The sequence below is a fragment of the Lynx canadensis genome, chromosome B3 (genome assembly GCF_007474595.2).
Source record: "Lynx canadensis isolate LIC74 chromosome B3, mLynCan4.pri.v2, whole genome shotgun sequence".
NCBI classification, from domain to species: Eukaryota; Metazoa; Chordata; class Mammalia; order Carnivora; family Felidae; genus Lynx; species Lynx canadensis.
In genome coordinates this window covers 17735569-17763211 of record NC_044308.2, presented here as the reverse complement: position 1 = coordinate 17763211, position 27643 = coordinate 17735569, and the positions used below count along the sequence as shown (strand labels likewise).

The window sequence follows — 27643 nt, the reverse complement described above, 5'->3', positions numbered from 1 at the left end:
TGGAAAAGAAAAAATATTTGTTTAAAAATAAAACCATGTTAGAGAAATTACTGCCTGTGCTCTCTTCTAGGATTTTTATGGTTTCACATCTCACATTTAGGTCCTTAATCCATTTTGAGTTTTTTTGTGTGTGTATGGTCTAAGAAAGTGGTCCAGTTTCATTCTTTTGCATGTGCCTTTCTCTGACATTGGTCATAGCAACATCCTTCTAAATATGTCTCCTGAGGCAAGAGAAATAAAAGCAAAAATAAACTATTGGGACATATTGGGAGAAATAAATATTGGGACTATTGGAAGAAATAAAAACTTTCTGCATAGCAAAGGAAGCAACTGACAAAACTAAAAGACAACCTACCAAATGGGAGGAGATATATGCAAATGACATAGCCTATAAAGGGTTAATATCCAAAATATACAAAGAACTTTTACAACTCAACACCCAAAAAACAAATACTCCAATTAAAAAATAGGCGAAAGACATGAACAAACATTTCTCCAAAGAACACATTCAGATGGCCAACAGACACGTGAAAAGATGCTCAACATCACTCATCATCAGGGAAATGCAAATCAAAATCACCATAAGATAATCACCTCACAGATATCAAAATGGCTAAAATAAAAAATGCAAGAAACAACAAGCATTGGCAAGAACATGGGGGGAAATAAAGAACCCTCATGCACTCTTGGTGGGAATACAAACTGGTGCAGTCACTGTGGAAGACAGTATGGAGGGTCCTCAGAAAACTAAAAACAGAACTACCCTAAAATCCAATAATCACACTATTGGTGTATTTACCCAAAGAATACAAAAACACTAATTCAAAGGGGAAGGGATATATGCACTCCTATGTTTACTGCAGCAATATTTACAAACTATGGAAGCAGCCCAAGTGATTGATGAATGGATAAAGAAGGTTTGGTATATGTATACTATGGAATATTATTCTGCCATGAAAAAAGAATGAAATCTGGCCATTTGCAACAATGTGGATGGATCTAGAAAGTATATTTCTAAACGAAATAAGCCAGTCAGGGAAAGACAAATACCATATGATTTCATTCACATGTAGAATTTAACAAAGAAAAAATTTAACAACAACAACAACAACAACAACAACAACAACAAAACAACAAAGGAAAAAAAGAGAGACAAACCAAAAAACAGGCTCTTAACTATAGAGAACAGATGGTCACCAGCAGGGAGGTGGTCACCAGCGGGGGCTGGGGGGGGGGGGGCACGGAATGAGTGAAACAGGTGAAAGGGATTAAGATAAGAGTACACTTTGGAGCACCTGGGTGGCTCAGTCGGTTAAGTGTCCAACTTTGGCTCAGGTCATGATCTCACGGTTTGTAAGTTTGAGCCCCACATCAGGCACTGTGCTGACAGCTCAGAGCCTGGAGCCTGCTTCAGATCCTGTGTCTCCTTCTCTCTCTACCCCTCCTATGCTCACAATCTGTCTCTCTCTCCTCAAAAATAAATAAACATTAAAAAAAAAATAAAAAAAAGATAAGAGTACACTTTTCTTGATTAGTACTGAGTAATATACGGAACTGGTGAATCACTACACTGTAGTGATTCACTACTGGATGGATTAGTCTATTAAGCATCTGACTCTTGGTTTTGGCTGAGGTCATGATCCCAGGGTCATAGGATTAAGCCCCACATCAGGCTCCTCACTGAACGTGGTGCCTGCTTAAGATATATACTCTCCCTCCCTCTCAACACCACCCTCTCCCCTGCCTCTTCTAGCTCCTGAGCTCTCTCCAAAAAAACAAAACAAAAAAAAAGTATAGCCATACCAAATGAAAGAAAACAAAACAACCAAAATATTGAAAAGGCACATAATTTCCATGCACACACAAACGATAAATAATCAAAACTCATGGCATATTTTGGTTAAGTTACTAAATGTCAAGTCACTTGTTAGGAGAAGAGAAATACATACTCAGTCTGATACTGGCAAAGCTCAAAGCTGAATACCTTGAAATCATCTCTGCAATGTTCTAGGGAAAAGCAATGGGGTCCTAGAATTCATTATACCTACCCAAGTCATATTTCAAGTATAAAGCAACAAACACTCTCAACATAAAAGTACTCAGGAAGTATAGCACCCATAAGCTCTTCTTGGAAGAAAAAACAAAATAGAACTACTTGCTGAAAAAGTCCAGTCATCTAAGTAAAATATAAATTGAAAGACACTGGATTTTTTTCAGTTTTGGTCAATGCTGCATACATACTCAGCTTCTAAAATGCCACATGGCACTGAGTGGTGCTAAAAAATTCTCTAAGTGAATCCATAAACCAGGAAACAGATTAAAACAACAAAAGAATGCAAAAGCCACAGTAAAGGACCAGTGATAATCAATGAATCCTTTCTATTTAGAACTACAATTAAATAACTGTGGAAATTAGGATTACAGAACAGAATACAACTACTAATTTTAACAATATGAAAAATTGCCAATTCAGATTTCTGAGAACACGTTGATACAGGATCTACCTCCCTCGGAATTAACCCAGTGGAACTAAAAGTATTATGAATCGTAAGGAATAGTGGAGAAAAGTGTCAGAAACCCCATATTATGCTGGAATATGTACTTGGTGGCTGGGGGGGGGGGGGGGGGGGGAGGAATGTCAAGTGTGGAGGCCAGTACCCTGAATAAGAACCCCCCGGTAGGGTTATAAGAAGACAAATTTTAAAAAGAACAGCTGTGGTTCAGCCTTGTAACTCTCCTCTTCGTTCCTGGGACACTCAATGCCTGCCACTTCATAACAGGGATTGGCAGCAGTGCTGGTGCAAACAAATGTCCTCTAGAGTAACATCAGAGCATCACAGAAGCACTGTTTAACAGGAGAGTCAAAAAAACACAGGCAGGAATGGACTAACCTTTGGCACTGATTTCCCAACCATTCTTAATCAAAACCTGCAGGGTTCGTAGATTTCCATCTAGAGAAAGTAGATCTTCTTCCAATGTTCTGTTCCTTGGGGAACTCAGTGTAAAGCTGTAATCTGAGGAGTTCTTGAAGGATACAAGGAGTGATATGATGGTGACATTTTTGATGCCTGAGGCCCTCTGACAAATTAAAGTCAGTTAAGATGGTATAAAATAGTCTACATATACAAACAATACCAAAGAATAAAATCCAAGTACACTGGCAAGTCAAGAAATATGATCAGACTAGATTTAAAAAAATCCAGCCATATGCTACTTATAAAATATATAGATAAAGCATAAGGACACAGTAAGGCTGAAAGCAAATGCAGAGAACTAGACCATATCAAGAAAATATTAGCTAAAAGAAAGGTGTAGTTATATTAACGTAAAACAACGTAGATTTAAGATGAGCATGCCTCACTGAGAATAGAGAATATATTGAGAATATATTGAAACATTGACCATAGAGAATATATTGAGAATATATTGAAAAATTGACCAAGAAGGTAGAACAATTCTAAATATGTATGAGCCTAATGAAATGTCTCAAAATATATAAAACAGTACATATTAAACTAATAAAATACAGAAAGAAATTGACAAATCTGCTTTTAGGTAAGATAGAGCAACTGGTAGAAGACCAAAGAACTCACTGAGATCCACCAGATAAACAAAATAAAATACAAAAGAGATCTGTTTAAAGACCCTAGAAAGTTGCTGAAGGAAGAAGGATTTACGATGCCAAGATTCTAGAGGGGTGAGAACCTGCCTGATGTAAAACAGTGTTCTGTGGCAGCTTTTCCCCTACCGGCCTTTACAGATGCTGGTTACAGGGCAACTAAGCTTCCAGCCTTTGTTTGCACAGTGGATACAGAGCTCTGATACAGAGCTTTTGTCCTAGGTTTTGAAAACACAAAACTGAAGACTCCAGGGGTCAATAAACTAGTGAGAAGGGAGGAGTAGAAGCTGAGGTGGTCAGTCTGAGGCTGCATGGGGTAGGAGGTTAAAAAGAAAAGCAGAAAGCCTCAAAAAAGTAGAGTGGAGTTTTCTGTAAGCTTCCAATGCTGAGAAAACAAGAAATTTAAGAAATGCTCCAAGGACTGGGCCCCAAGAACACACTGGTATCAATGTTGAAAGCTTTGAAAGACTACTCCCAAAAGTAGCCTCCTTTAAGGGCAACCAAAAGCTTCATCAAAACTGCAGCCTAGCTTCCACTCAGGTCAATCTCTAGTTGGTCTAAGATACTCAGTACCTAATTTCAATGGTAAGAGGGAAGGTTAAATCATTTCTGCAGGAAAGTACAATAATGAATATCTATATCTTTCATATACAGTGTCTAATAGCTCATAAAAAACCATTAAGACATGTCAGAAAAAATGACCATATATTTGAAAACAAAGAGAAAAGGTGATCACATATGACGCTACAGGTAATCCAGATATAGGAATTAGCAGACAAAAAAACTCTATGATTAGTATTTTCCAAAAAATAGTGGAAACTGGATAAAATACATGAAAAGATGGGCCATTTCACCAGAGACCTGAAATCTGTAAAAAGAAAAACAAAAAGAAATTCTATAATTGAAAACATAATACTAGAAATTGTTACTAGGTGTTTTAATAGCTAATTTTTAAAAAAACTAAGTAAAAGATTACTAGAGCACAGAAAACAGATTACTACAAAACAGGCCATTCGCTACAAGACACTCAGGGGGAAGGACAGAGAAAAAGAGTAAGAATTCTAGGAGAAAAAAAGCATAAGAAATATATGAGACATAGTCAAAAGGACTAAGTTACATGTAACTGGAATCCCAGAGGAGGAAAGAATCCAGCACAAAAAATATTTGAAGACAGCACAATAAAAAATTTACTACCCACGAAAAAGTAAAAATCTTAAAAGTAACCAGAGGGGGGAAAATGCATTATCTTGAAAAAAGTGGGGGGGGGGGGGGGGTTGGTTACTGAAAGCTGGTCTCTCCAAAGAAATTGATGTCAGTGACAGAAGTTAAAAGACAATTGCTTTAAAGTATCAAGAGACTATTAACTGTCCACCTAGAAATCTATAACCAATGAAAACAGCTTTTCAGAACGAAGATGATATAACTCCATAAAAAGCAAAACTGGGCAAAGATTTGAATAGATATTTCTCCAAAGAAACAGCCCCACATGTGTATGATTACTTGATTCATGACAAAGGCAAGCAGTGAAGAAAAGATGGTTTTTGCAATAAACTGTACTGGGTCAGCTGAATATCCATCAGGAAAACAAATCTTGACCCCCAAACCTCAAATCACACACAAAAATAAATTCCAAATGGGTAACAGATCCAAAACATGAAAGGTAAAAAACAGAAAAAAGCATAGGAAGAAAATCATCATGGCCTTGTGATAAGTAAATATTTCTTCAACGTAACACAAACAGCATTAACCATAAAGGAAAAAAAGGAAGGCAAACTGGACAACATTAAAAGAAAAATGAAAAAGTGAAAAGGCAAGCCATGGTATGAGAGAAGTTACTTGTAATGTACATAATGAACAAAACGCTCACATCATATTATACACAGAATGTATACTAATTAATAAGAAAAATATAGTCAGGTAGCCCACTAGGGGGAAAAAATGAAGTAAACAGTAAACATCTTTTCATAAAAAATATGAAAAAGTGATCAACTTCATCAAAAATCACAGAAACTTAAAATTAAAATGTTACTTTTGCTCACCTACCATAATAGCTAAAAGGAAAGGGATAAAAACTAGTATTGGTGAAGATTTAGAGCAGCTGAAACTTTCACACACCGTTAGTGTAAATTATAAATCAGCACAATCACTTTAGAAAACTCTTGCTATTAGAGCTGATCACAGGTATACTCTGACTTAACCTGTACACCTCGGAATATACCCAAATGTTCATGTGTACCAAACACACACATAAGACTAATCAAAAGAGCACTCTTCATAATAGTCTCAAAATAGAAAACAACCCCAAAGTCCATTTACGATAGAAAAAATAAGAATATAGGTTGTGGTCTATCCACACAATGGAATATTATTTGCTAATGAAAATGTACCAAATATATCTACATGACATGCAACAGTAACATTAATTTCACAAACATGATGTTGCACAAAGGAACACATGCTGCTCACATAAACTCAACAAGCATAATAAATCTATGTGTCAGAAGTTAGGTTAGTGGGGCAGAGAGGTAATGACTTGGGGAGACATGACAAAGAGAGTTTCTGTGGTGGTGGTGCACTGGGATATGCTGGCTACATGGCCATGTACTTTTTGCAATAATTCACTCAGCCACACTTAGGACTTGTGTTCTTTTCTTTATACTTTAATACAAAGTTTACTTGTTAAATAGAAGTGTATTACACCAAGAAGGACAAACACAAATGGAAGTGAAGTGAATGAAAGCTTCCAAGTGGAAGTGAAGTGAAGCAGCTCTTTAAGTGCATGATAGTGTCACCACTGAGATTTTTCATTCACTGTTCTAAAGACTTGAAGTGTGATTTTATCTTACTAGCTCAAAAAATCCAATCATTAAAACCTGTATATGCTGTACCTCCTTCTGTACTGCTCCCTGAACTACCCCAACCAGAGGCTGGTGCTTCCTTCCATAAACTCTCCCATCACCTAAGCTTACCTTCTGTTTACCATATAGTTAAATCTTTTGTGTTGCCTATATATTTTTAATGAGTTCCCAGTGCTTAACACAGTCTCTCCCAGAATCCGTAGGTATTCAAATGTGGATGAATAAATGACATAAATTCTCTTCTGCACAGAAACGTTTTTCCCATTTTAATGCAAGAATAATGGAACTTTTAACTCAGAATCCACAAATTCAAAATGATAAATTATGTCTATGCCTAATCAAATCTGAAAAATCAATTGCCCAACTACCTATTCTGTTTCTTTTCTGCATTCTTGGCCAAAATCATCTAAGAAAACATTCAGACACCCTTGCCCCATTTGGCAGCTTGGCAAGAAGATGACCTAGCAGGTAAATTCAACATATTAATAGGCTAACTGTAGTTGCTGAGTTATAGTGGCAGCCTCCATCTTTTAAACAAGATCATTTCCTTAATTAACAAATTCTTTACACTGTTACTTACATAATCCTAGCTCCCCTTTTCCTATTCGTCATATTCCTCTAAACATGTGGGGTCTTTTCCACTGGTAGATCCAGTGTACCTATGCTGAATTTAAACACGACTCTCTAAGGGATAAAGAGAGTCTAAGGAATGTTATGTGCTTTGCCAGTTTCTGCTTTTATGTTATTCCCTAATAAACATATTTTACATTTATATTGTGTGTGTTTCACACACAATATAAGGTGTAGAGATGTGCCTCATCTACAGGTCACAATCTTCAAGTTTATGAAGGGACATTTACTTGCAACCTTGCTTAGAACCATCCCTTTGGAATGATGGAATGGTTATTTTATCAGTCTTCCCTATTTTATCAACCTTCATAAAGAATCATACTGCGTGAGCCTTACCCTCTAACTAAAGAATCTTCATTAGATGAAACAACGGTTCTCTTTAATTTGGTCTATAGGCAACTCTAATCACTTCCACTAACTTCTCTACTAGCAGCTCAGCTGAGTTTTGTCTACAATTATAACTGTATTACCAAGTGAATTACTACTCAGACTTTGCAGAACATATCTTTAATACTGTTCTGTTCTTGGTAAGCTTCCAGAAACCAGCTTTTCTAGACATTTCCCCAAACAGGCAACCTTTCCAGAGACAGCATCTCTCCCTCCTGCATATGCTCTGAATACTAGTTCATTTACAATATTCTATGAAACCATTTTCCTTCTTTTTTCTAAACCAAGGGCTTGGCAACTTTTTCTTAAAGGCCAGAGACTAAAGATTGTAGGCCTATGGACCATGCAGTCTCCAGGGCCCCTACTCAATTATGTCGTTGTAATGTGAAAGCAGCCATAGACAATAGGTAAACAAATGCACATGGCAGTGTTCTAATGATTTATTTATCAAAACAGCCAACCAGACCATGGTCCATAGTTTGCAAATCCCTGCTCTAAACTCTTACAACTTCTGGTCTTCACTTCATATATCAGTATTATTATAATTATCCTGAATACTTGTAAGAGTTTATTGACATTGGTGCTGAAAATTAGGTTTGGTATGTTTTATCAATTAAAACTGAGATAAATACATAAAAGCTTTAGAAATGTTTGTGATGAGTTAGAAAAAGAATTTTATTTCTTGGTTAACCAGAAAATTTAACTGACCAAAACACATGCACTGATAACTACAGTTAACTTAGGTATTACCTAATTATGAAAATAGAGGTGATAATTTATAATAATGACCAATACATAAACAAATATATTATGATAAATCTACATAATTGACAGTAACAGTGGGACTACAGTGATCTTGCTTTTCTTCTTTTTCCCCTGTTTCCTATAATTAACATCTATGCTTTCTACAATAAGGAAAAAAAGTTTAAGACACATGACAAGCTAAAATGTTTATTAAAATTTTTTATTTAGTTTGGAAATAAAAATATTTAGACTTGAAATTAAGTTTAAGAAAAATTCAAACCAATCTACCCTATGATCCTTTTTAAAAAATATTCACATCAATTAAATAAATAAGTTAAAATTTTCATTTACCTGTCGGTTCCTTTCATCCATTATGCGTGTGATTTGTATTTTCTTCCGCCCCATTTTCAGTCACCTTTCCTTCCTTATATTCCAAATATTTAATTCAAAATTAATTTTCTTCAATACCCTAATGCATCGTACACAGCTTCTATTATTTCAGCTTCTAGTCCAAGGGCTACAGCTGAAATTTTCTATAAGATCTAAAAGAAAACACAAATTAGAAAATTTAAGTTCTATAAGTTTGCAAATCATGAAAATGTTATACAAATTTCAAACCTGCTTCTATGCTGCACATGGGCAGCATTATTAGTTGAAATTCCTGGTTATATAAAATTGGTAATTAAGTTGAAGCTTTGTTAACTTTACACCTAAAATATCTCTTGAATCTTTTAGTGCCTCTAGCTCTGGCTGAAAAGAGTACAATTATAACCTTCGAGTTTTTCTCAATGCATATAATAATAGCAACAACAAGAGCCAATGCTTACTGGGATTTTTCTATGTGCCAGGCACTTTTCTAAGTACCTGCCATGTCTTAACTCATTCAATCCAAACTGAAATCTTCTTAGTTACAATTACCATCTCTATTGTATAAATAAGGATATTGAGGCACAGAGATGCTCAGTAATGTTTCTAAAGTCACACACAGTAAAGGGCAGAGCTTGGAATATGAACTCAGGGACTCTGGCTCCAAAACTTCTCTTTAACATTATAGAAAATCCCTGAAAGTTTCTGATGGCCTCCATGTCAAAAGATGATCTGGGTAGCCCCAATCTACCTTGACACACTATTCTTGCAAACTGTCCTAGCCACCACCAAAATTACTATCTGTCAACCCACAAAGGCACTATACGATTTCATAATAATATCCACTTAAATGAAATACTGTTCCTTTAGCCATTTAATAAAATCCTCCTAATCAGTCAAGATTCATTTCCCCCTGATAGAGTAAACGATAGCACCTTACTTTGTGGGTATGTGTATGACAAATTCCAAGTCCATTTTCCTCTGAGACTATGAATCCTTCAAGAACAGGATTTTTTTATTCCATTTATCTCTGTAATTGAACGACTGGCAATGATATAATCTGTCATGTTCTGAATAATAGTTTTGTCAAAAACCTAATGTTTCCAAAACTTACATAATAAAATATTTATAAGGGCATGGAAGACAAATGCTAAAACATTCACAATAATAAATGCTCAGTGGAATTCTATTAAAGTATTTTTAATACTGTGCATGTATATCCATAAAACTTCAATAGTACTGCCCAGCAAATCCATGTTTGATTAAACCTGGCTTTTGCTCAAAAGCATGAGTTTTTCAATTCTTATCAGTACCATTATTACCACAAGCATGGCATTTCTTACATATCTTCCCTCATACTCATTTCTCCATTCACGTAAACATTGATTGAACATCTATTAACAAGTGATAACCTATTAATTGATCATGTACTTGCAAAAAAATGTACTTCCTGACACTGTACTAGGCACATAGGGTAAAATGGTCCAAAAAGGTGGGGGGGGGGGCATGATTTCTGATCTCACAGATTTCACAGTTTAGTAGGGGAAAACAGACATTAACCAAACTATATATAAATGAATCTGTACAAATCAAAATGAGGAAGTTCATTTATCTGACCTAAATTCACAAGTTAGGGAAGGCTTCCTTGAGAATGTGCCTCATACCCAAACCTGAGTATGAGAGTGTACACACTAGTCAGAGAGAATAGCATGTGCAAAAGCCCTGTGACAAGAGGAAGCAGAAAACAGAGAAACTGAAGGATGGCAAGTCACTGGTGGGAACCAATCAAACAAGCAGCTGTGCTGTAGAATGTTTTTGTTTTCTCAGGAGACCGTAATATAAACCAATAAAAGTCAGCTTATTCAAATCATGTTCCCTAACAGATCAAGCTGCATCCAATTACCGTTACAAAAACTTGCAGTGCAGTAGGCAACATAAACACTCCTACATTTCAACACTAATGCCTATAAGGTATATGCAGCACTGCATTATCTGAGCATTTAGCTTTTGACAATGGTTGAGTAGGTTACTTCAAACCAACTTATTCTAAGAATGAGAAAAAAAGAAGAAAATTAATCTGTTTAAAATCACTGGAGAACTTTTAAGGCAGAATTGAAGGGTTGAGATCTGGAAGAAATAGGTTAAGACCACACTTCAGACTATATATCCCTCTAGTCATTTGCAGATTCTTAGAACATTGACTGAGAGGCTGAGAAGCTAAACAGAGGTTTCAAGAGATCTATGGGTGGGATACAAAAACAGATTTAGGGCCTACCAAGGAATAGCCCCAGTAAACACACCAGGATTCTGGAGGGATCCAAAGGACTATGCCCTCAGTAAAAAGGTAAACTAGAAATAGACCAGGCCATACAAGGGCAGTATAGCTTCAGATCATCTCATTCACTGATTAGATTAAGGTGATCTGGGCTATGTAGTGTGATTAGCTTAGCCTCATGCCAGTTAAATCTTCTGAAAAGATGTTAGCAAAAGTAAATCTTACCAGGAAAAAAGATAGTATCATCTAGAAATTCAAATGATTTTATGATTTCTATATGTCTAAAAGTAAAAAAATAACCAGTTAAGACCTGACTGAAAACTAAGATTTTAAAATGGCAATACAATTAGACCCACAGTAGATCCAGATAATGGTGTTATGAGAAAAGAACTTTAAAATAAGTAAATGTGTTCAAAGAATTAAAAAAAAAAGAATATTACCATACAATGCTAAAAGCATAGAAAACAGAACTGAAAAGCACAATACTGAAGACAAAAAATTAAAAAAATGATGAGTTTAACAATAGGTAGAATACAGCTGAAGAAAGAATCAATAATCCAGAAGATAGGAAAGAAGAAAACACCTACACTGAAGCCCAAAAGGGCATGAAAATGGGAAATACAGAAGTGTGAAAAAACAGTAAAACATGGATCCAAAATACATGTAATTAGTGTCCCAGAAGGGGAAGAAATATTTAAAGACATATAGTTAAAAACTTACCAACGACATCCAAGATCTACAAACACTCAAGCGAAACAAATACAAAGAAAACCACAACTGAGGCATATCAGAGAAAAAAAGGTGGGTGGAGGGAAAGAGAGACACACACAAAGAAAGATCAGCCACAGAGAGACCTTAAAAGTAGCCAAAAAAATAAAATAAAATAAAGATTAACTTTAAAAGCAATAGTAAGATTTACAGTTGACTTTTTCATGTAAGTAATGGAAGCCAAATACAGTGGAACGATATTCTCAAAGTGCCAGGAATGGGAGAAATCCCAAAGTAGAATTCTAGATCTGGCAAAAAATACTCTTCAGGGGAAAAAAAAAAAAAAAAAAAAGGCAAAATACAGACATTATCAGTCAAACAGAAACAACAAATTTAACATCAGAAAACACTGAAGGGACTTCTTCAAGTACAAGGAAAAAAAGATCCCAGATACAGCTTGGATATTGCACCAAAAATTAAGTAAGTAAATACATACATACATACATACATACATACATACATACAATGAACAGGGTGAATATGTAACTCTAAATGAATAATAACTAAATAAAATAATACTTTGTAGAATTTTAAATATTACAATACACAAGAACAATAGCACATAATTGGGAAGGACAGTAAGCAAAGTTAAAAGTGTTCCAGAATCCTTTCATTTACTAGGAAACAGAAAACATACTTATTTACTTTTCAGACTTCAATAAATCAAAGATGCATGTGGTAATCTCTGGGGTAACCACTGCAAGAATAGTAAAAGTTCACTCAAGCTAACAAGCTAATAGAGGGGGGAAATGAATTAATAATCCAAATTGTATGTAAAAAAACAAAACCCAAGGGCGCCTGGGTGGCGCAGTCGGTTAAGCGTCCGACTTCAGCCAGGTCACGATCTCACGGTCCGTGAGTTCGAGCCCCGCGTCAGGCTCTGGGCTGATGGCTCAGAGCCTGGAGCCTGTTTCCGATTCTGTGTCTCCCTCTCTCTCTGCCCCTCCCCCGTTCATGCTCTGTCTCTCTCTGTCCCAAAAATAAATAAACGTTGAAAAAAAAAAATTAAAAAAAAAAAAAACAAAAAAAAAAACAAAACCCAATTATATGATGATTATAGATGATTACCTCTTAAATAAATAAGGATATAGAAAGACTGAAAGTCAAAGCATGGAGAACAATATACTGTGTAGAACACAAATCAAAACAAAGTTTTGTGGCTATACTTTATCACAGTAGATTTTAATGCATAAAATAAATACATGGATAGAGATACAGTAGGACTTCATTACAATAAACGTTCAATTCACCAGAAAGCAATTTTAAACTTGAATGTACCTAATAACACTTAAAGTCAGGAATCTGTTCCTGAAAATCAGATATTCTACACAAAACCCTAACCAGGAGCTTATTTTCCAATATCTTAAATAGGAAAAATTATGTTACATGTAAATTCATAATCCCCAAGCATTTCTCTTTTAAAACTTACTGAAATAGAGAAAATGTCCATTTACTACAGTAATTATCATAGTTAGGGTGTAAAATACATGACTTCATATGTGATAGATAGCTTTCTCACTGGCTTTGTTTCCTTTGCCACAATTTAACACTGTCTCAACATTTTTGCGCTTTCTACAGATTTAAGCAAAATTAAGGGCCAAATATGAATAGCAATTAGAAACTTATTAAAGACAAACACATATGGCAGATAACAGTTCAAAGGCTTCTAATATTGTAACCTCTTTCTTACTGCCAGCAGCAACAGAGATGCACATTCCCTCTGTTGACAGCACATGCTTCAAAAATGGCTACATATGATTCTAATGTTCTACAAACTGCATTTGAAATTTCATTTTTGACTTTTCCCATATGTAAGTTTGTTAAAACACTGAATTATGCAGCTGTGAAAACATACTTTTTCTAAATAAACTTCAGCCAATATCAAGGAAACTAAGTGAAGTCCACAATTCTAGCAAGTTGATTTTAACACAGCTTTCTCAGTAACTGATGGAACAAGCACACCAAAACAAGGAACAGACCAGATGAAATAGAAACAGAAAAATATTTGAACTTTACAATTAACGACCTGACATATAGAACACTATCCCTAAAAAGAGCAGGAAATATATTCCTTTTAAGTGCAAAACAGATTTACCAAAAGTGAACCAAATCTGGATCATACACTGTTAACAAGTTTCAAAGGACAGACATGTTTTTTTGACCTCCAATGAACTAAGCTATGAATTGATAAAAATGTAATTTGAAAACACTTATGTTGTGAAATGAAGCAGTCAACTTCCAAATAACCCCATGGGTCAAAGAAGAAATGAGTCAAAATTAGAAAATACTTTGAATGGAATGCTATTAAAATTACATCTTATCAGGGGCACCTGGGTGGCTCAGTTTGTTAAGCAGCCGACTTTGGCTCAAGTCATGATCTCGAAGTTTATGGGTTTGAGCCCTGCTCCGGGCTCTATGCTGACAGCTCAGAGCCAGGAGCCTACTTCGGATTCTGTGTCTCCTCTCTCTCTGCGCCTCTCCCACTCATGCTCTTTCTCTCAAAAATAAATAAACATTAAAAACAAAAAATTATTCTCTTAAAAAAATTACATCATATCAAAATTTAGGAGATGCATCTACAACCATGCGTAAGAGGGAAATTTGTACCTTTAGAATACATATATGGAAGAAAAGCCAAAAACCAGTGTTTTAATCAACAATCCAAAAGAGTTATGAAAAATGTACCAGGGGCGCCTAGGTGACTCAGTCAGTTAAGCGTCCAACTTCAGCTCAGGTCATGATCTCATGGATCTTGTGGGTTTGAGCCCCGCATCAGGCTCTGTGCTGACAGCTCAGAGCCTGGAGCCTGCTTTGGATTCTTGGTCTCCCTCTCTCTCTGCCTCTCTCCCACTCATGCTGTCTTTCTCTCAAAAATAAATAAACATTAAAAACGAAAAACTATTCTCTTAAAAAAATGACATCATATCAAAATTTAGGGGATGCAGCTACAACCATACATAAGAGGGAAATTTATAGCTTTAGAATACATATATGGAGGAAAAGCCAAAAACTAGTGTTTTAATCAACCATCCAAAAGAGTTACGAAAAGAACAAATTAAACTCCAAAACAGTACAAATGAAGAAATAAAAGAGCATAAAGTAATGAAACAGAAAACATACAACAGAGATCAACAAAACCAAAAGTTAGTTCTTTGGAGGGATCAATAAAACTGGTAAGTCCCTGGAAAAAGTAATAAAGGGAAAAAAAAGAAACTGAATACGTACCTCGGCCCAAAAGTCTTAGATTAAAAAATACGAACTTGTTTTTCCTAACATGTCCTATACTTATCACATGAAGATTAATGCAAATAACCAAAAAAATCTGAGAGTAAATTATGCCAAACTAAACCGGCATATACAACTCTGTAACTACTACCTCTCATACTCCCAGCTCAAACACTCCTAACAACCTAATTATAACAATCTTTTGATCCCATTAGGTCCTACAATTTATTACGCCTCCCACCTTTTCAGTGTCCCTCGCCCAGTTTATGTCCCTCCTTATCCAGTTAAATTTTCATATACCCTTATTCCCACTCCCTTGGCTCCTGCTCTCCCTCCTCCCTCCACTCATTTCCTGGACAAACTCACTCTTGACTACATGCTCCCATGTAAGCTGAATATGGCTGAGAATAAACCACCATGCCAACCAGGATAATTAATCTGACTTTAAGTTTAGCAATTTTCCATTTCCCAATTTTCTGGTTATTTTATGCCATATTCTCTCTCCTCACAACTGCAACACTCATCACCCATCCTCACTTTCAGCTGATGACTCTGCTACCTATTCTACTGATGGAAAAAATAGTAACCAGAAGAGAAGCTCCTCAAATTACTGCCATCATAACTATCAACCTATCGGTATCTATCCCATTATACATTGCCTTCCTTCCTATTTAGGTCATGGCTGCAGCAATTCCTCTTTTCTTTCCTTCAAAGTTAAAATTCTCATCTATACTGAAGCACTCTCACTGGCAAAAAAAATTAAGTAAAACAAAAGATGCTATTACTTCAGTTACCTAAAACAAAACAAAGAAAACAAAAAGTGTCTTGATTCCTGAAATTTAAAATACACTAACAGACAAATTCATCTTTGCAGATTCTGAGAAGGTTCGATTTCATAAAGATGTCAATTCTCCCCAAATTAATCTAGAGATTCAATGTAATCCTACTCAAAATGCCAGCAGGTTTTCTTTTATTATATGCAGAAACTAACATGATTATTCTAAAATTCACTTGCAAATACAAAAGTACAAAGAATAGTCAAAACTACCTTGAAGAATAAAGCTAAAAGACTTACACAGGGGCACCTAGGTGGCTCAATTGGTTAAGCGTCCGACTCTTGATTTAGGTTCAGGTCATGATCTCACAGTTCATGAGATCAAGCCCCACACATCAGGCTCTGAGCTAACAGCAAAGAGCCTGCTTGGGATTCTCGCTCTTCCACTCTCTCTCAAAATAAACAAACATTAAAAAAAAAAAAACCAACAGGGGCGCCTGGGTGGCGCAGTCGGTTAAGCGTCCAACTTCAGCCAGGTCACGATCTCGCAGTCCCTGAGTTCGAGCCCCGCGTCAGGCTCTGGGCTGATGGCTCAGAGCCTGGAGCCTGTTTCCGATTCTGTGTCTCCCTCTCTCTCTGCCCCTTCCCCATTCATGCTCTGTCTCTCTCTGTCCCAAAAATAAATAAACGTTGAAAAAAAAATTAAAAAAAAAAAAAAAAACCAACAGAAAGGCGAATAGTCATCTGTAACTGGTAAGGAGATTGAATTAGTATTAAAAAAAAAAACAAACAAAACAAAACTCTTGCCAAAGAAAACTACTCGACTTAATGGTTTCACTGGGAGTTCTACCAAACATTTTAAAGAACTACCACCAACCTTTCTCAAACACTTCCCCAAAACTGAAGGGAACAGAACACATCCTAACTTATTCTGAGGTAAGCATTGCCCTGTATCAAAGCCACACAATGACACTAAAAGAAAACAATAGATTAATAGTCCTTTTGAACACTGATGCAAAAATACTGAAGAAAATACTAGCAAACCAAACTCAGTAGCATGTTAAAAGGATTATACACCATGACAAAGTGGGATTTATTCCTGGAATGCAAGGATGATTCAACATACTAAAATCAATGTGATAAACCACATTAAGAAAATGAAGAAAAACCCACATGACCATCTAAATTGATATAAAAGAAGCATTTGCCAAAATACATTACTCCTCTGTGATAAAAACAATCAACTAGGAATTGAAGGAAACTATCTCAACATAATAAAAATCATATAGGAAAATACCACAGCTTACAGAATGTTCAAATGGTGAAAGATTGAAAGCTTTTCCTCTAAGATCAAGAATGAGAAGGATGACTGATTTCACAACTCAGATTCAACAATGTAATGGAAGTTTTAGCCAAAGCAATTAAACAAGAAAAAGAAATAAGTATCTTTGTTTGCAAATGATAGGATCTTATATGTAGAATCCCCTTAAAATTCCACAACACTGTTGAACTAATATACAAATCCATCAAAGGATACAAATAAACACAGAAAAATAAGTTGCATTTCTATATTAACAATGAACAGTCTGAAAAAAGAAAATAATTCCATATATAATGGCAACAAAATTTTTTTTTAACTCAGGTATTAACTTAGTCAACATGAAAGACTTGTATACTCAAAATGAAAAAACACTGATAAAAGAAATTACAGAAATAAAAAAGACACCCTATGTTCATAGATTGGACGACTTAATGTTGTTAACATAACAATATTACCCAAAGTAAGCTACAAATTCAATGCAAAACCCCAATGATGTTTTTTACAAAAGTATGAAAAGGCACCCTAAAATTCATATGGAATTTCAAGGGTCTCCTAATATCCAAACTAATCTTGAAAAAGAAGAACAAGTTGGAGGACTCACACTCTCTAATGTCAAAATTTTCTGTAAAACTAAAGTAATCAATACAGTATGGCACTGGCATAAAGACATATAGATCAATAGAACAGAATAAAGAGCCCAGACAAATCCATGAATACATGATCAAATGTCAAAAAGTGTCAAAGGTCACAACAGAGTAAAACAGCAACCCACAAAATGGAAGGAAAAAATTATATATCACATTATCTGAGATTAATATCCAGAATACATAAAGAACTGCTAAAACTCAACAACAAAAACAGGCAAAGGACTTAAATAGACATTTCTCCAAAGAATATACACAAATACCTAATAAGCACATGAAATGACGTTCATCATTAATCATTAGGCAAATGCAAATCAAAACCACAATGGCATAGCACTTCACCCTATTTGTATAACTATTATCAAAACAAAAACCAATATGAATGCGGATAAACTTTGTGAACTGTTTCTGACAATGTAAAATGGTACAACTGCTGTGGAAAAAGTATGGTGGTTACTCAAAAAATTAAATAGAGAAATCATCATTTGACTCAACAATTCCACTTTTAAGTCTACACACAAAAGAACTGCAAGCAGGAACTTGAACAAAACATTTGTACATCTATGTTCCTAGGAGCACTACTCTCACTTAAAAGGTAGAAACAACTCCAATATCATTGCAGATGAACAGAGAAACAAATGTGATGTCTACATACAATGGAGTATTTTTCAGCTTTAAAAAAGGAAATCCTATCACTTGCTACATGAATAAACTTTGAAAATATTATGGTAAGAGAAATATGCTGGCCACAAAAGACAAATACAAGATAATTCCATTTATGAGGTACACCAAGTACTCAAAATTCAGAGAAAGAGAAATGGTAGTTACCAGGGATGAAAGGGAGGGACAAAGGGAGAATTATGCTTAATGGGTATAGAGTTTCAATATGGAATGATTAAAAAGTTCTGAAGACAGATGTGGTGATCACTGCACCGCAATGTGAGCATACTTAATACCACTGTACTGTACACTTATTTTTCTTTTTAATTTTTTATTTGAGAGAGAGAGCATGAACGGGGGGGAGGGGCAGAGGCAGAAGGAGAGAGAGAACCCTTAAGCAGGCGCCACACTCAGTACAGAGCCCAAAGCAGGGCTCAATCCCATTACCCTGGAGTCATGACCTGAGCCAAAATCAAGAGTTAAACACTCAACAACTGAGCCACCCAGGGACCCCTACCTTCCCCCCACACACCCACCCCCTCTTCCCACTGTACTGCACATTTAAAAATAGCTGAAATGATACTATGTTATGTACATTTTGCCTCAATTTCAACAAACACTAAAAAAAAAAAAATGTACATACATTTAAAACAACTCCAGGATTATGATTTTATTAATTGAAGCCAACTACATTAGGTCAACTGAGCACTAATTTTTCTATGTGATAAAGCTAAAGGAGTTTTAGTAGAAATGAAAACATATAACACATACCTTTGGAACTAAAACTTATCTTTAGCAAACACGGATGGGCATTTTTCCCACAAAGTAATATAGTTATCCTTGGGGGCGGGGGAAGTAATCACTAATTAAATCCCAAGGCCTATACCTGTATTCAGGCAACACTGAAGTAAAAAATTAGTTTAAACGGAACTTTTAGTTAACTGAAATTCTTTTTAGCAGGTCATTTTATAAAATCAGAAACTAGATTTAAAAAAGGAGTCCCAATATGGATTCTGCTGCCTTAATTTAAGAAATATCAGGGGCACCTGGCTGGTTCAGTCAGTAGAGCATGTGACTCTTGATATCTGCATCATGAATTCGAGCCCCACGAGCCCCATGTTGAGGGTAGAGTTTAGAGGGGAGGGAAGGGAAAGGGAGGGAAGGGGAGGGGAGGGGAGGGAGAAAGGAAAGGAAAAAGGAAAAAGGAAAAAGGAAAAAGGAAAAAGGAAAAAGGAGTGGAAAGGAAAGACAGATTATAGAATCTAGCAAATTCAGAACAATTCATACTAATACTGATCAAAGATGTTCAGTCTTTTCAAATCAACTTTGTTTACTGTTTTAAAGAACCTTGTTGCTTAAGTAACTAAGTATTTTCAGAGCATGGACTTTAAACAGAAGGTAAACTTTACTTTTTAAGGTTTGTTCTTATTAAATAAACACCAATCTCTGACTTCATCATAACATCTCATTTTGATGATTCTGGTAAATCAATTATTTTTTTTCAAAAACTACTAAAAAAACCTTTCGTAATGAAAGTAACTGTACACAGTTACACAGCTGTACACAATCAACAACTGAATTTTTTTAAACAAACAAGTATTTAACAAGAGAAAATCTTTAATGATTCGTTACTGCTTTAAAAGAAGGAAATTTAAGAATTCCCTTTTGGACATATTAAACTTGACATGGTCATGGATCCTACAAATGAAAATGTCAAACAGGAAGTTAGATATAAGATTTAGACATTAGAGCTAAAAATATGCCTTTGGGAATTCTGAGCATTTAGACATTATTAATGTTGTGGGAAAAAATGTGCTCACCTAGGGACAAAACAGAAAATGAAAACAGCACCAAAGTCCCAAGGAATAAGATATTTATTATTGTTGCAAATGAACAGCCCAAACTATCCTCTAGACAGAAGGTTTTTAAACAATTTGGCCAACATTAAAAAAATGTTTTTAAATTTTTGTCAAGAAGAAATCTGACTTTCAGGTTTTCTTGAAAAATGCATTCTACTTTCAATAATTTATTCTAGTTTTTCTTTTTTCTAAAATTAATACCATCGTTGTGATAAGGAAAAAAGTTACTACAAACAACAAAAACAAAATGGATGCTTTTAAATTTAAGAAGAAAAAAAATCCTGAAAGCCAAAAACCATTAACTTTAAACATCACTGAAATCTTCCTTCTACTTCTAGCATTTTGTGCCATTTCCAATTACTCTTTCTTCACAACTTGCTTGGAATTTCAAAGCGCTTTCTGACCAAGAAGGTCTATTACAAGTTGAGCGAGAAACCTAGATCCTAAACACAAACATTTCACTCAACTAGCTGTGCAAGCTTTGGTACCTGACAATTTCTAAATAAAAGTAACTTTTTAGAAGAGGAAAATGGAAATTATACACATTCTATGTACCAAATGGGGCTAGAATAAAATACTACACAATTGTAAATATTTTAAGGAAAGTGATTCTTTATTACTACTAACAAATGTATTTCTAAGCATATTAATATTTATGATAAAAAAACTAAGTATTTACTATGTTCCTGCTATTTCACATATTTCCTTCCCTTGAAACAGATTAATAACTTTTTTCATACATACAACAGAAATCAGGAGAAAAAATTAAATGGAAAATATTATCTTGTAATTAATTTCCAATAATTAAATGTCAAATTGGTATCTAAGGTTATACCTTATAAAAAAGCAAACTAAAATATGAAATAGATAAAAGTATACTGTACATGTAATTATATTATAGTTTCTATATAGCTTAAATTTTTTTCCGTAAGCTTAGTAAATACTCTGATTTCTTCCTTTTTCTATAAATAGTATGTCAACAAAAAGAAGGGGAAGTGACTAGTCAACACTCTTCCAGAACCCATTTTAATTCAAACCTTTTTCTTTGCCAAACTTCAATCAAGCTGCTTGAAATATAACAGAATACTATAATTTTCAAATTACCTTAGAAATTATCTCATATTATAACCCCTACTCCTTCAGTAGAGAAGCAGCTGAAATCCAAGGAGAAAAGTGAACCATCAAAAGGCTCATTTCAAACAACCAGGACTTTTTCTACTGTATAACACAGCAGTTGTTCCGAAACTTTAGTCATTCAAACCTGAACTTCTCAATCTTTCCCCTAACCATGTATCATGCTTGACACTATTATTTACCTATTTTTTCTTTACATCAATTCCCATTTTCACTTTAATAAATGTATTTGAATATAAAACCTTATTACTGGGGCGCCTGGGTGGCGCAGTCGGTTAAGCGTCCGACTTCAGCCAGGTCACGATCTCGCGGTCTGTGAGTTCGAGCCCCGCGTCAGGTTCTGGGCTGATGGCTCAGAGCCTGGAGCCTGTTTCCGATTCTGTGTCTCCCTCTCTCTCTGCCCCTCCCCCATTCATGCTCTGTCTCTCTCTGTCCCAAAAATAAAACGTTGAAAAAAAAAAAAAAAAAACCTTATTACTGATATAACAGAATATAGTATAACGTGCCACAAATGAAAAATAGCCTTAAAAATAATGAAAACATAATTAAATATCAAGTAAAATGGAAGCAGTTACATATAATGTGGGTATGTATATATGTTCATGTATGTTTCATGGTATTAGTTTCCATGATTATATGGTAAATGCATATATAAATACACATAATACATATAATAATAACTGTAAGTACTAGGATTATATGGTGACAACATATATATAAAATCATGGTAACTATAAATAACAAGTCAAATCACCTACTTTGTAAGAATGCATACCTGAAAGTAGCATCTTTAGTAAGAAGAATGAGATTGTAAGAAAAATTAATATTAAAGAGGGATCGGCTCCATTTCATTTAGGAAGACAACTCCAATTTTTAGCTTTAACATAAACCAGATCAAAGAATCCCATCTCACATGTGTACTTCATCAAAAAAAGGAAATACCTGGGCAACCTTCTCTGAAAGGGTTGAAATACTGAAAAAAGTCACTTTTGGGCATCTGGGTGGTTCAGTCGGTTAAGCGTCTGACTCTAGATTTTGGCTCAGGTCAGAATCGCATGGTTGGTGGGATGGAGCCCCAAGTGGGGCTCTGTGCTGACAGTGTGGAGCCTGTCTGGGATTCTCTCTCTTCCTTTCTCTCTGCCCCTCCCCTGCTCATGCACAAGTGCACGCACTCTCTCTCTCTCACTTAAAAATAAATAAAACTTAAAAAAAAAAGAGTCACTTTTGTTCAACCAATTTTTGCCTCAAGAGGACTTCTGGAGCCTTCTTCCTAAATGTGAAAAATATAGTTGGCAATTTTCTTTCTTTTTTAAATTTATTTTGAGAGTGAGAGAGAGAGAGAGAGAGAGCACGAACAGGCAAGGGGCAGAGAGTTAAAGAATCCCAAGCAGGTTCTGCGCTGTCAGTGCAGACCCCAATGTGGGGTTCAATCCCATGAGCCGTAAGATCATAACCTGAGCCAAAATCAAGAGTCCAACACTTAATCGACTGAGCCACCCAGGCACCCGAGTTGGCACTTTCCAAATGGTTATGGGAAACAGATTACTATTCCATTCATTTTGCCATCCAGTTTGGGGAAAATGCTGTTTAAAAAGATCTTCTATCAGGCCTTTCCAGTATCTTCTCAGAATATTTAAATTATCGTCACTGTCAGTTCATCAGATAAGTCCATACCCATAGGATACAGACAATGAGCAAGTTTTCTATTATGTATTAGTTGGTTCAATGGAGAAATGGAAGCTTTTCAAGAGTTCTGGTATGTAATAGCAGTAAAGCACTTTACACATATTTATCTTCTTAAATTCTTACAACTTCTTTATTATTCTCATTTTAAATCTGAGAAAATGAAAGCCAAGGCCATAAGTTATCTTTTCTCCAAGGTCACAGCTGCTAAACAGCAGAGCCAGGTCTATGTGTAGCTCCAGAAGAGCACTCTAACAGCTGTACTCTGCTGCCTTATAAGAGGATCAGGAATCTAAAAGCCCTACATCAGTTTTCCCAGAGCTGCTAGTTTCAGGTGCCAAACACCAGACTTCACTGGTGGACCCTGAGCCCAGGGCTACCCCTGGTCAACAGTAGGGCCAACTGCTAGTCCAGCCTTACCAGAAAAACCCTTCATTTCACCATTGGCAAAAAGCATGATGGGGGAGAAGAGAGAAGCCAAAGACTACCAACCCCAACAGCATAAAGAGACCCTGCTACCAATCCCCACAGCCTAATTCCTTCCATCCTTCCTTCTCCCTCCCATCCTTAATGGCCATGCCAGGGGCACCACAGCTACTTGCCCACACTTTGGGACACAGATCTTCCTTGACCTACTACCCTATTTTGCACAATTTACAATTCACATATGCCTCAAAAGAAAATATTTAAAAAGTCTTCAGCATGTATATTAATGTTTACAACCATTTAGAAAAATTTTTAACTAATTTTAACTTTTTATTTTAAAATAATTCCAAACTTACTGAAAGTTGCAAAAATAGCATTCATTCTCTCTCCCTCATTGTTTATGAAGTGTTATATGTGTGTTATAATCTATATATAAATATTAAAAAATTATTGCTCTGAACCACATTAGGGTAAGTTGCATATATCATGTCCTTTCACCCTCAATACTTACAGCATTTCCTAAGAACATTTCTTATATAACCAAAGTACAGTTATCAAATTCAGCACATACACATCATTGATACAATACTTTAAAAAGTGCAAGCCATATTCCGGTTTTGTCAACTGTTCCAATAATGTTCTGTAGAGCATGTCTCCTCTTCCTGACAGGATCTATGCAGGATCACATATCACACTTGGTTGTCAGTATTTTCAGTCTCCTTTAATCTAGAAGAGTTTCTGGGGCTTTGCCTAACATGACATGAAATTTTGAAGAATACAAGCCAGTTATTCTATAAAATATTTATCAATTTAGGTTTGTCTGATGTTTCCGCACAACTCCCAGCCAAAACACTGCATGAGTGATCTTGTATTCTTCTTAGGGTATCACATACCCAGAGGCATCTGATGTCCACCTATCCCTTTACTGATGTTTATTTTTGATCATCTGATCAAAACGTCATCCAATTTCTCTGCTGTATATACCTATTTCCCTCTTGCAAGTAACAAGCAATCTGTTGGAAAATATATTCTATATATATATATATATATATACAATATAGAAAATATATATATATACACACACCCTACTCCTCAAACTTTTCCCCTGGACTTAGAATGTTTTCATGATTCTTCATGACAATTGTAAAATGACAGTCTTCCAATTCCACTACTACTCCCTCCACATTTACTGTGAGGAAAAGCCCTCTCCCCTGCTCTATCTGTATCTGTTTGTTCTCAGTATGGATATGTATATTTCTTTTACTCAATGAATTATAATCCATTAACCTCCTTACTGATTATGATGCTCAACTCATCCCCAATTTGGCCAGTGAGACACACACACACCCCAAACACTGGGTCCTATGTCTTTCTAATATGCACTCATCACTGCTTAGAGCACTTCCTTATTTTCAGCCCAATGAGATGTTCTGATACTAGATCTGATACTTTCCTGAGCCATCCCCAGAATAAGCCATTTATCCAAGTGATTCTGGCTCCTATTACTGGGGCACAGTATTTAGAAGCCAAGATCTGGGTGGTGCTACTGTAATGCCACTGTTCTAAGCCATTTCTAGAAATATATAAATATAATATGAACATATGTTCATACTGATACCTCCAATTTCCACAAGGTTCTTCTCTGCCTTCTTTATTCCCTATTTGTTCTTTCCTTCCTCCATGGTAAGAACCTTGGCTTGCAACAACATCAGTGCATTTATTCATTTGCTTAACCTAAAGCTTCTCAAATACATTTTAGAACAGATCATAATTCTTTGTTGTGAAGGGAAGGGTGGGAATCCTGTGTAATATTGCACATTTATGGAACTGTACTGTATTTATCAAAAAAAATCATGTATTAAGTGGACCCACACATTTCAAACCCGTTCATGAGTCAGATATACATCATTTACAAACACAGTGAAGGAGGGAGCACTTAAGTGTTTTGTTTTATTGGTTTCATTTCAGCTGTGTTAATATGTTTACTGGGAGAGAGTGCATAGATATGAAAGAAAAGGAAATGGAATTTTAATAAAACCATAGGAGTTAGAATAGCTGGGCTGGGGTACAAAGCATTTATAGGAAAATGAGAAAAGATGATACTGGAGAAGCAAGCAGGAGATAGACAAACTTTATTTTAAATACGATGGGAAGACATCAATAGTTTTATTTTGGTTTTGCTATTAATTGTGTGACTCCCAGAAATGTCACTTGACTTCTCTACGCCAAACAATAAACTAAGGACAATTAACATATATTTCACACATGGATTCATAAGAATAAATGCAGTGGTATCCATTAAATCGTTATTAGAGTGCCAAGCATATATAGTGTCCTAGAAATGCTAGCCAGTATGTCAGCTCTAACACTCCACAATTCTAATTAATATTTATAAAACACTTCTAAAAATGAAATCTGCAGTACCATCTGAAGAGTTATAATCTCTGCTGAATAAAGACTGATTGTATCTTTGTGAATACTATGCAGACAACATAAATCATCACTGAAATGATAGTCCTTTGGAAACTTGAAGGACATCCAAAGAGTTATTAAAGATATCATTATTAAGAAAAAAATGTTCTACTTCTCCAGCTTGACTCCAATGGACAAATAAGATACTATATTCTTCTGCACAAAATTTCTTTTGCACTTTTAGGGAAATCACAAAATGCTGCAAAGATTTTTTAAAATCCTACATCAATTTTTCCAAATCCTCTCAAATCAAGTAGCTATAATGTACCTCTCTTGCTGTCTTTCTCACAGTAATCATGGTAAATGTTCTGCAACTCAAAGGAAGGATCTGTCTGGCCTCTCCACATAGTAAGAATACACTAACAATTCCACAGTTGCCCAGAGACATCATTTCTTCGCCATTCCAAAAGTCTGTGTTGGTTAGTTAAAAAAAAAAAAAAAAAAAAAATTAATTATAAATACATATTGCAGCTACAAAGTACAATAAAAAAAAAAATCAACTGACAATCATCAATAATTAGAGCCAAGGAAAAAGCACTACTACTTTCTAGTGACATCTAACCAGGAATATAAAGGAAAATTTCCCATCTTTGACTCTGATTTAATAGAAAATCACCCATAATAGTTCTGATAAATAATATTCATTTAACATTAAACATTTTTTCCTAAACCTTCATTTTACTTTATAATACTTAATGTCAACAGTTAGAATTAGATATGGGTCCCAATCTCTTTCTGTTACATACAAGTGCAGGCAGAGACAACAGGAGCCCACCCCAAATCACAAATCAGGAACAGAAGTGGGACCAATCAAGGCATCACAACATAATATCCTACATGACATTTACACAAGCAAGGACCTCACTTTCAACAATATTATTAGAGAGAAGGACAATCCACAAAAGGTCAGAACTTTGCATGTTTTCAAGATAATTGGATTTCCAGACAGTAGGACATACAAGATCATAAGGAAAATAATTCTTCAAATTCAGTGAAATTTGCCCTGTTTATCTGATAAGGTATTTATACTGACTGCCAGTAGAAATATATTTTCAGAACAGCCAAGGTATAAGGAATAAAGCTTCAAGTATTACAACGTTTAGCTGTATGTGAAAAACAATAAACATATCAAAATACAGAGACAACAGGAGACATACATATTCCCATAAGAATATTCTAGTTCTGGGGCGCCTGGGTGGCGCAGTCGGTTAAGCGTCCGACTTCAGCCAGGTCACGATCTCGCGGTCCGGGAGTTCGAGCCCCGCGTCAGGCTCTGGGCTGATGGCTCAGAGCCTGGAGCCTGTTTCTGATTCTGTGTCTCCCTCTCTCTCTGCCCCTCCCCCGTTCATGCTCTGTCTCTCTCTGTCCCAAAAATAAATAAACGTTGAAAAAAAAAAATTAAAAAAAAAAAAAAGAATATTCTAGTTCTGTATAGTATCCCAAGTTATGATCACTGTTTTTCTACAGATGTAGAATATAAAACAATCAGAGAACAAAAATCTTTACCCCGCATCATTTTACAAACAAGTTTGTGGCCATTATAAACAGAAGGATGACTCCTCTGAGTCCAGCCTTTCATTACTAAATGAAATCAAGACAACAATTTATTGTTTACAGGGTAGGAAGACTATTTTATGTAATTAATTAACAACAAACAAATGCATCCCAAGAAATTCTGGTATATTTCCATTATATTTCTATCACCAAAAGATGAGATTCTTTCAATCTCAACTAATTTGACTGCGTATCACCAGAGAATTAAAATAAAGTTTAGGGGCGCCTGGGTGGCGCAGTCGG

At 35.4% G+C, this 27643-nt stretch overlaps 1 protein-coding gene across 6 annotated transcripts in view; it reads right to left on the bottom strand.

Annotated features, from left to right (window-relative positions):
- The window catches only part of MEF2A (myocyte enhancer factor 2A), a 165400-nt gene that overhangs the window by 83641 nt on the left and 54116 nt on the right, over window positions 1–27643 (bottom strand). For 5 of the 6 annotated variants that reach the window (XM_030317493.1, XM_030317495.2, XM_030317489.1 and 2 more), the window contains one exon: window positions 8590–8780. In XM_030317493.1, the coding sequence (XP_030173353.1) occupies window positions 8590–8643 (54 nt within the window). In that variant the 5' untranslated portion in view covers window positions 8644–8780. Of the gene's footprint in view, window positions 1–8589; window positions 8781–26114; window positions 26258–27643 lie in introns of all 6 variants that reach the window. The other variant, XM_030317490.1, reaches the window with a different exon arrangement.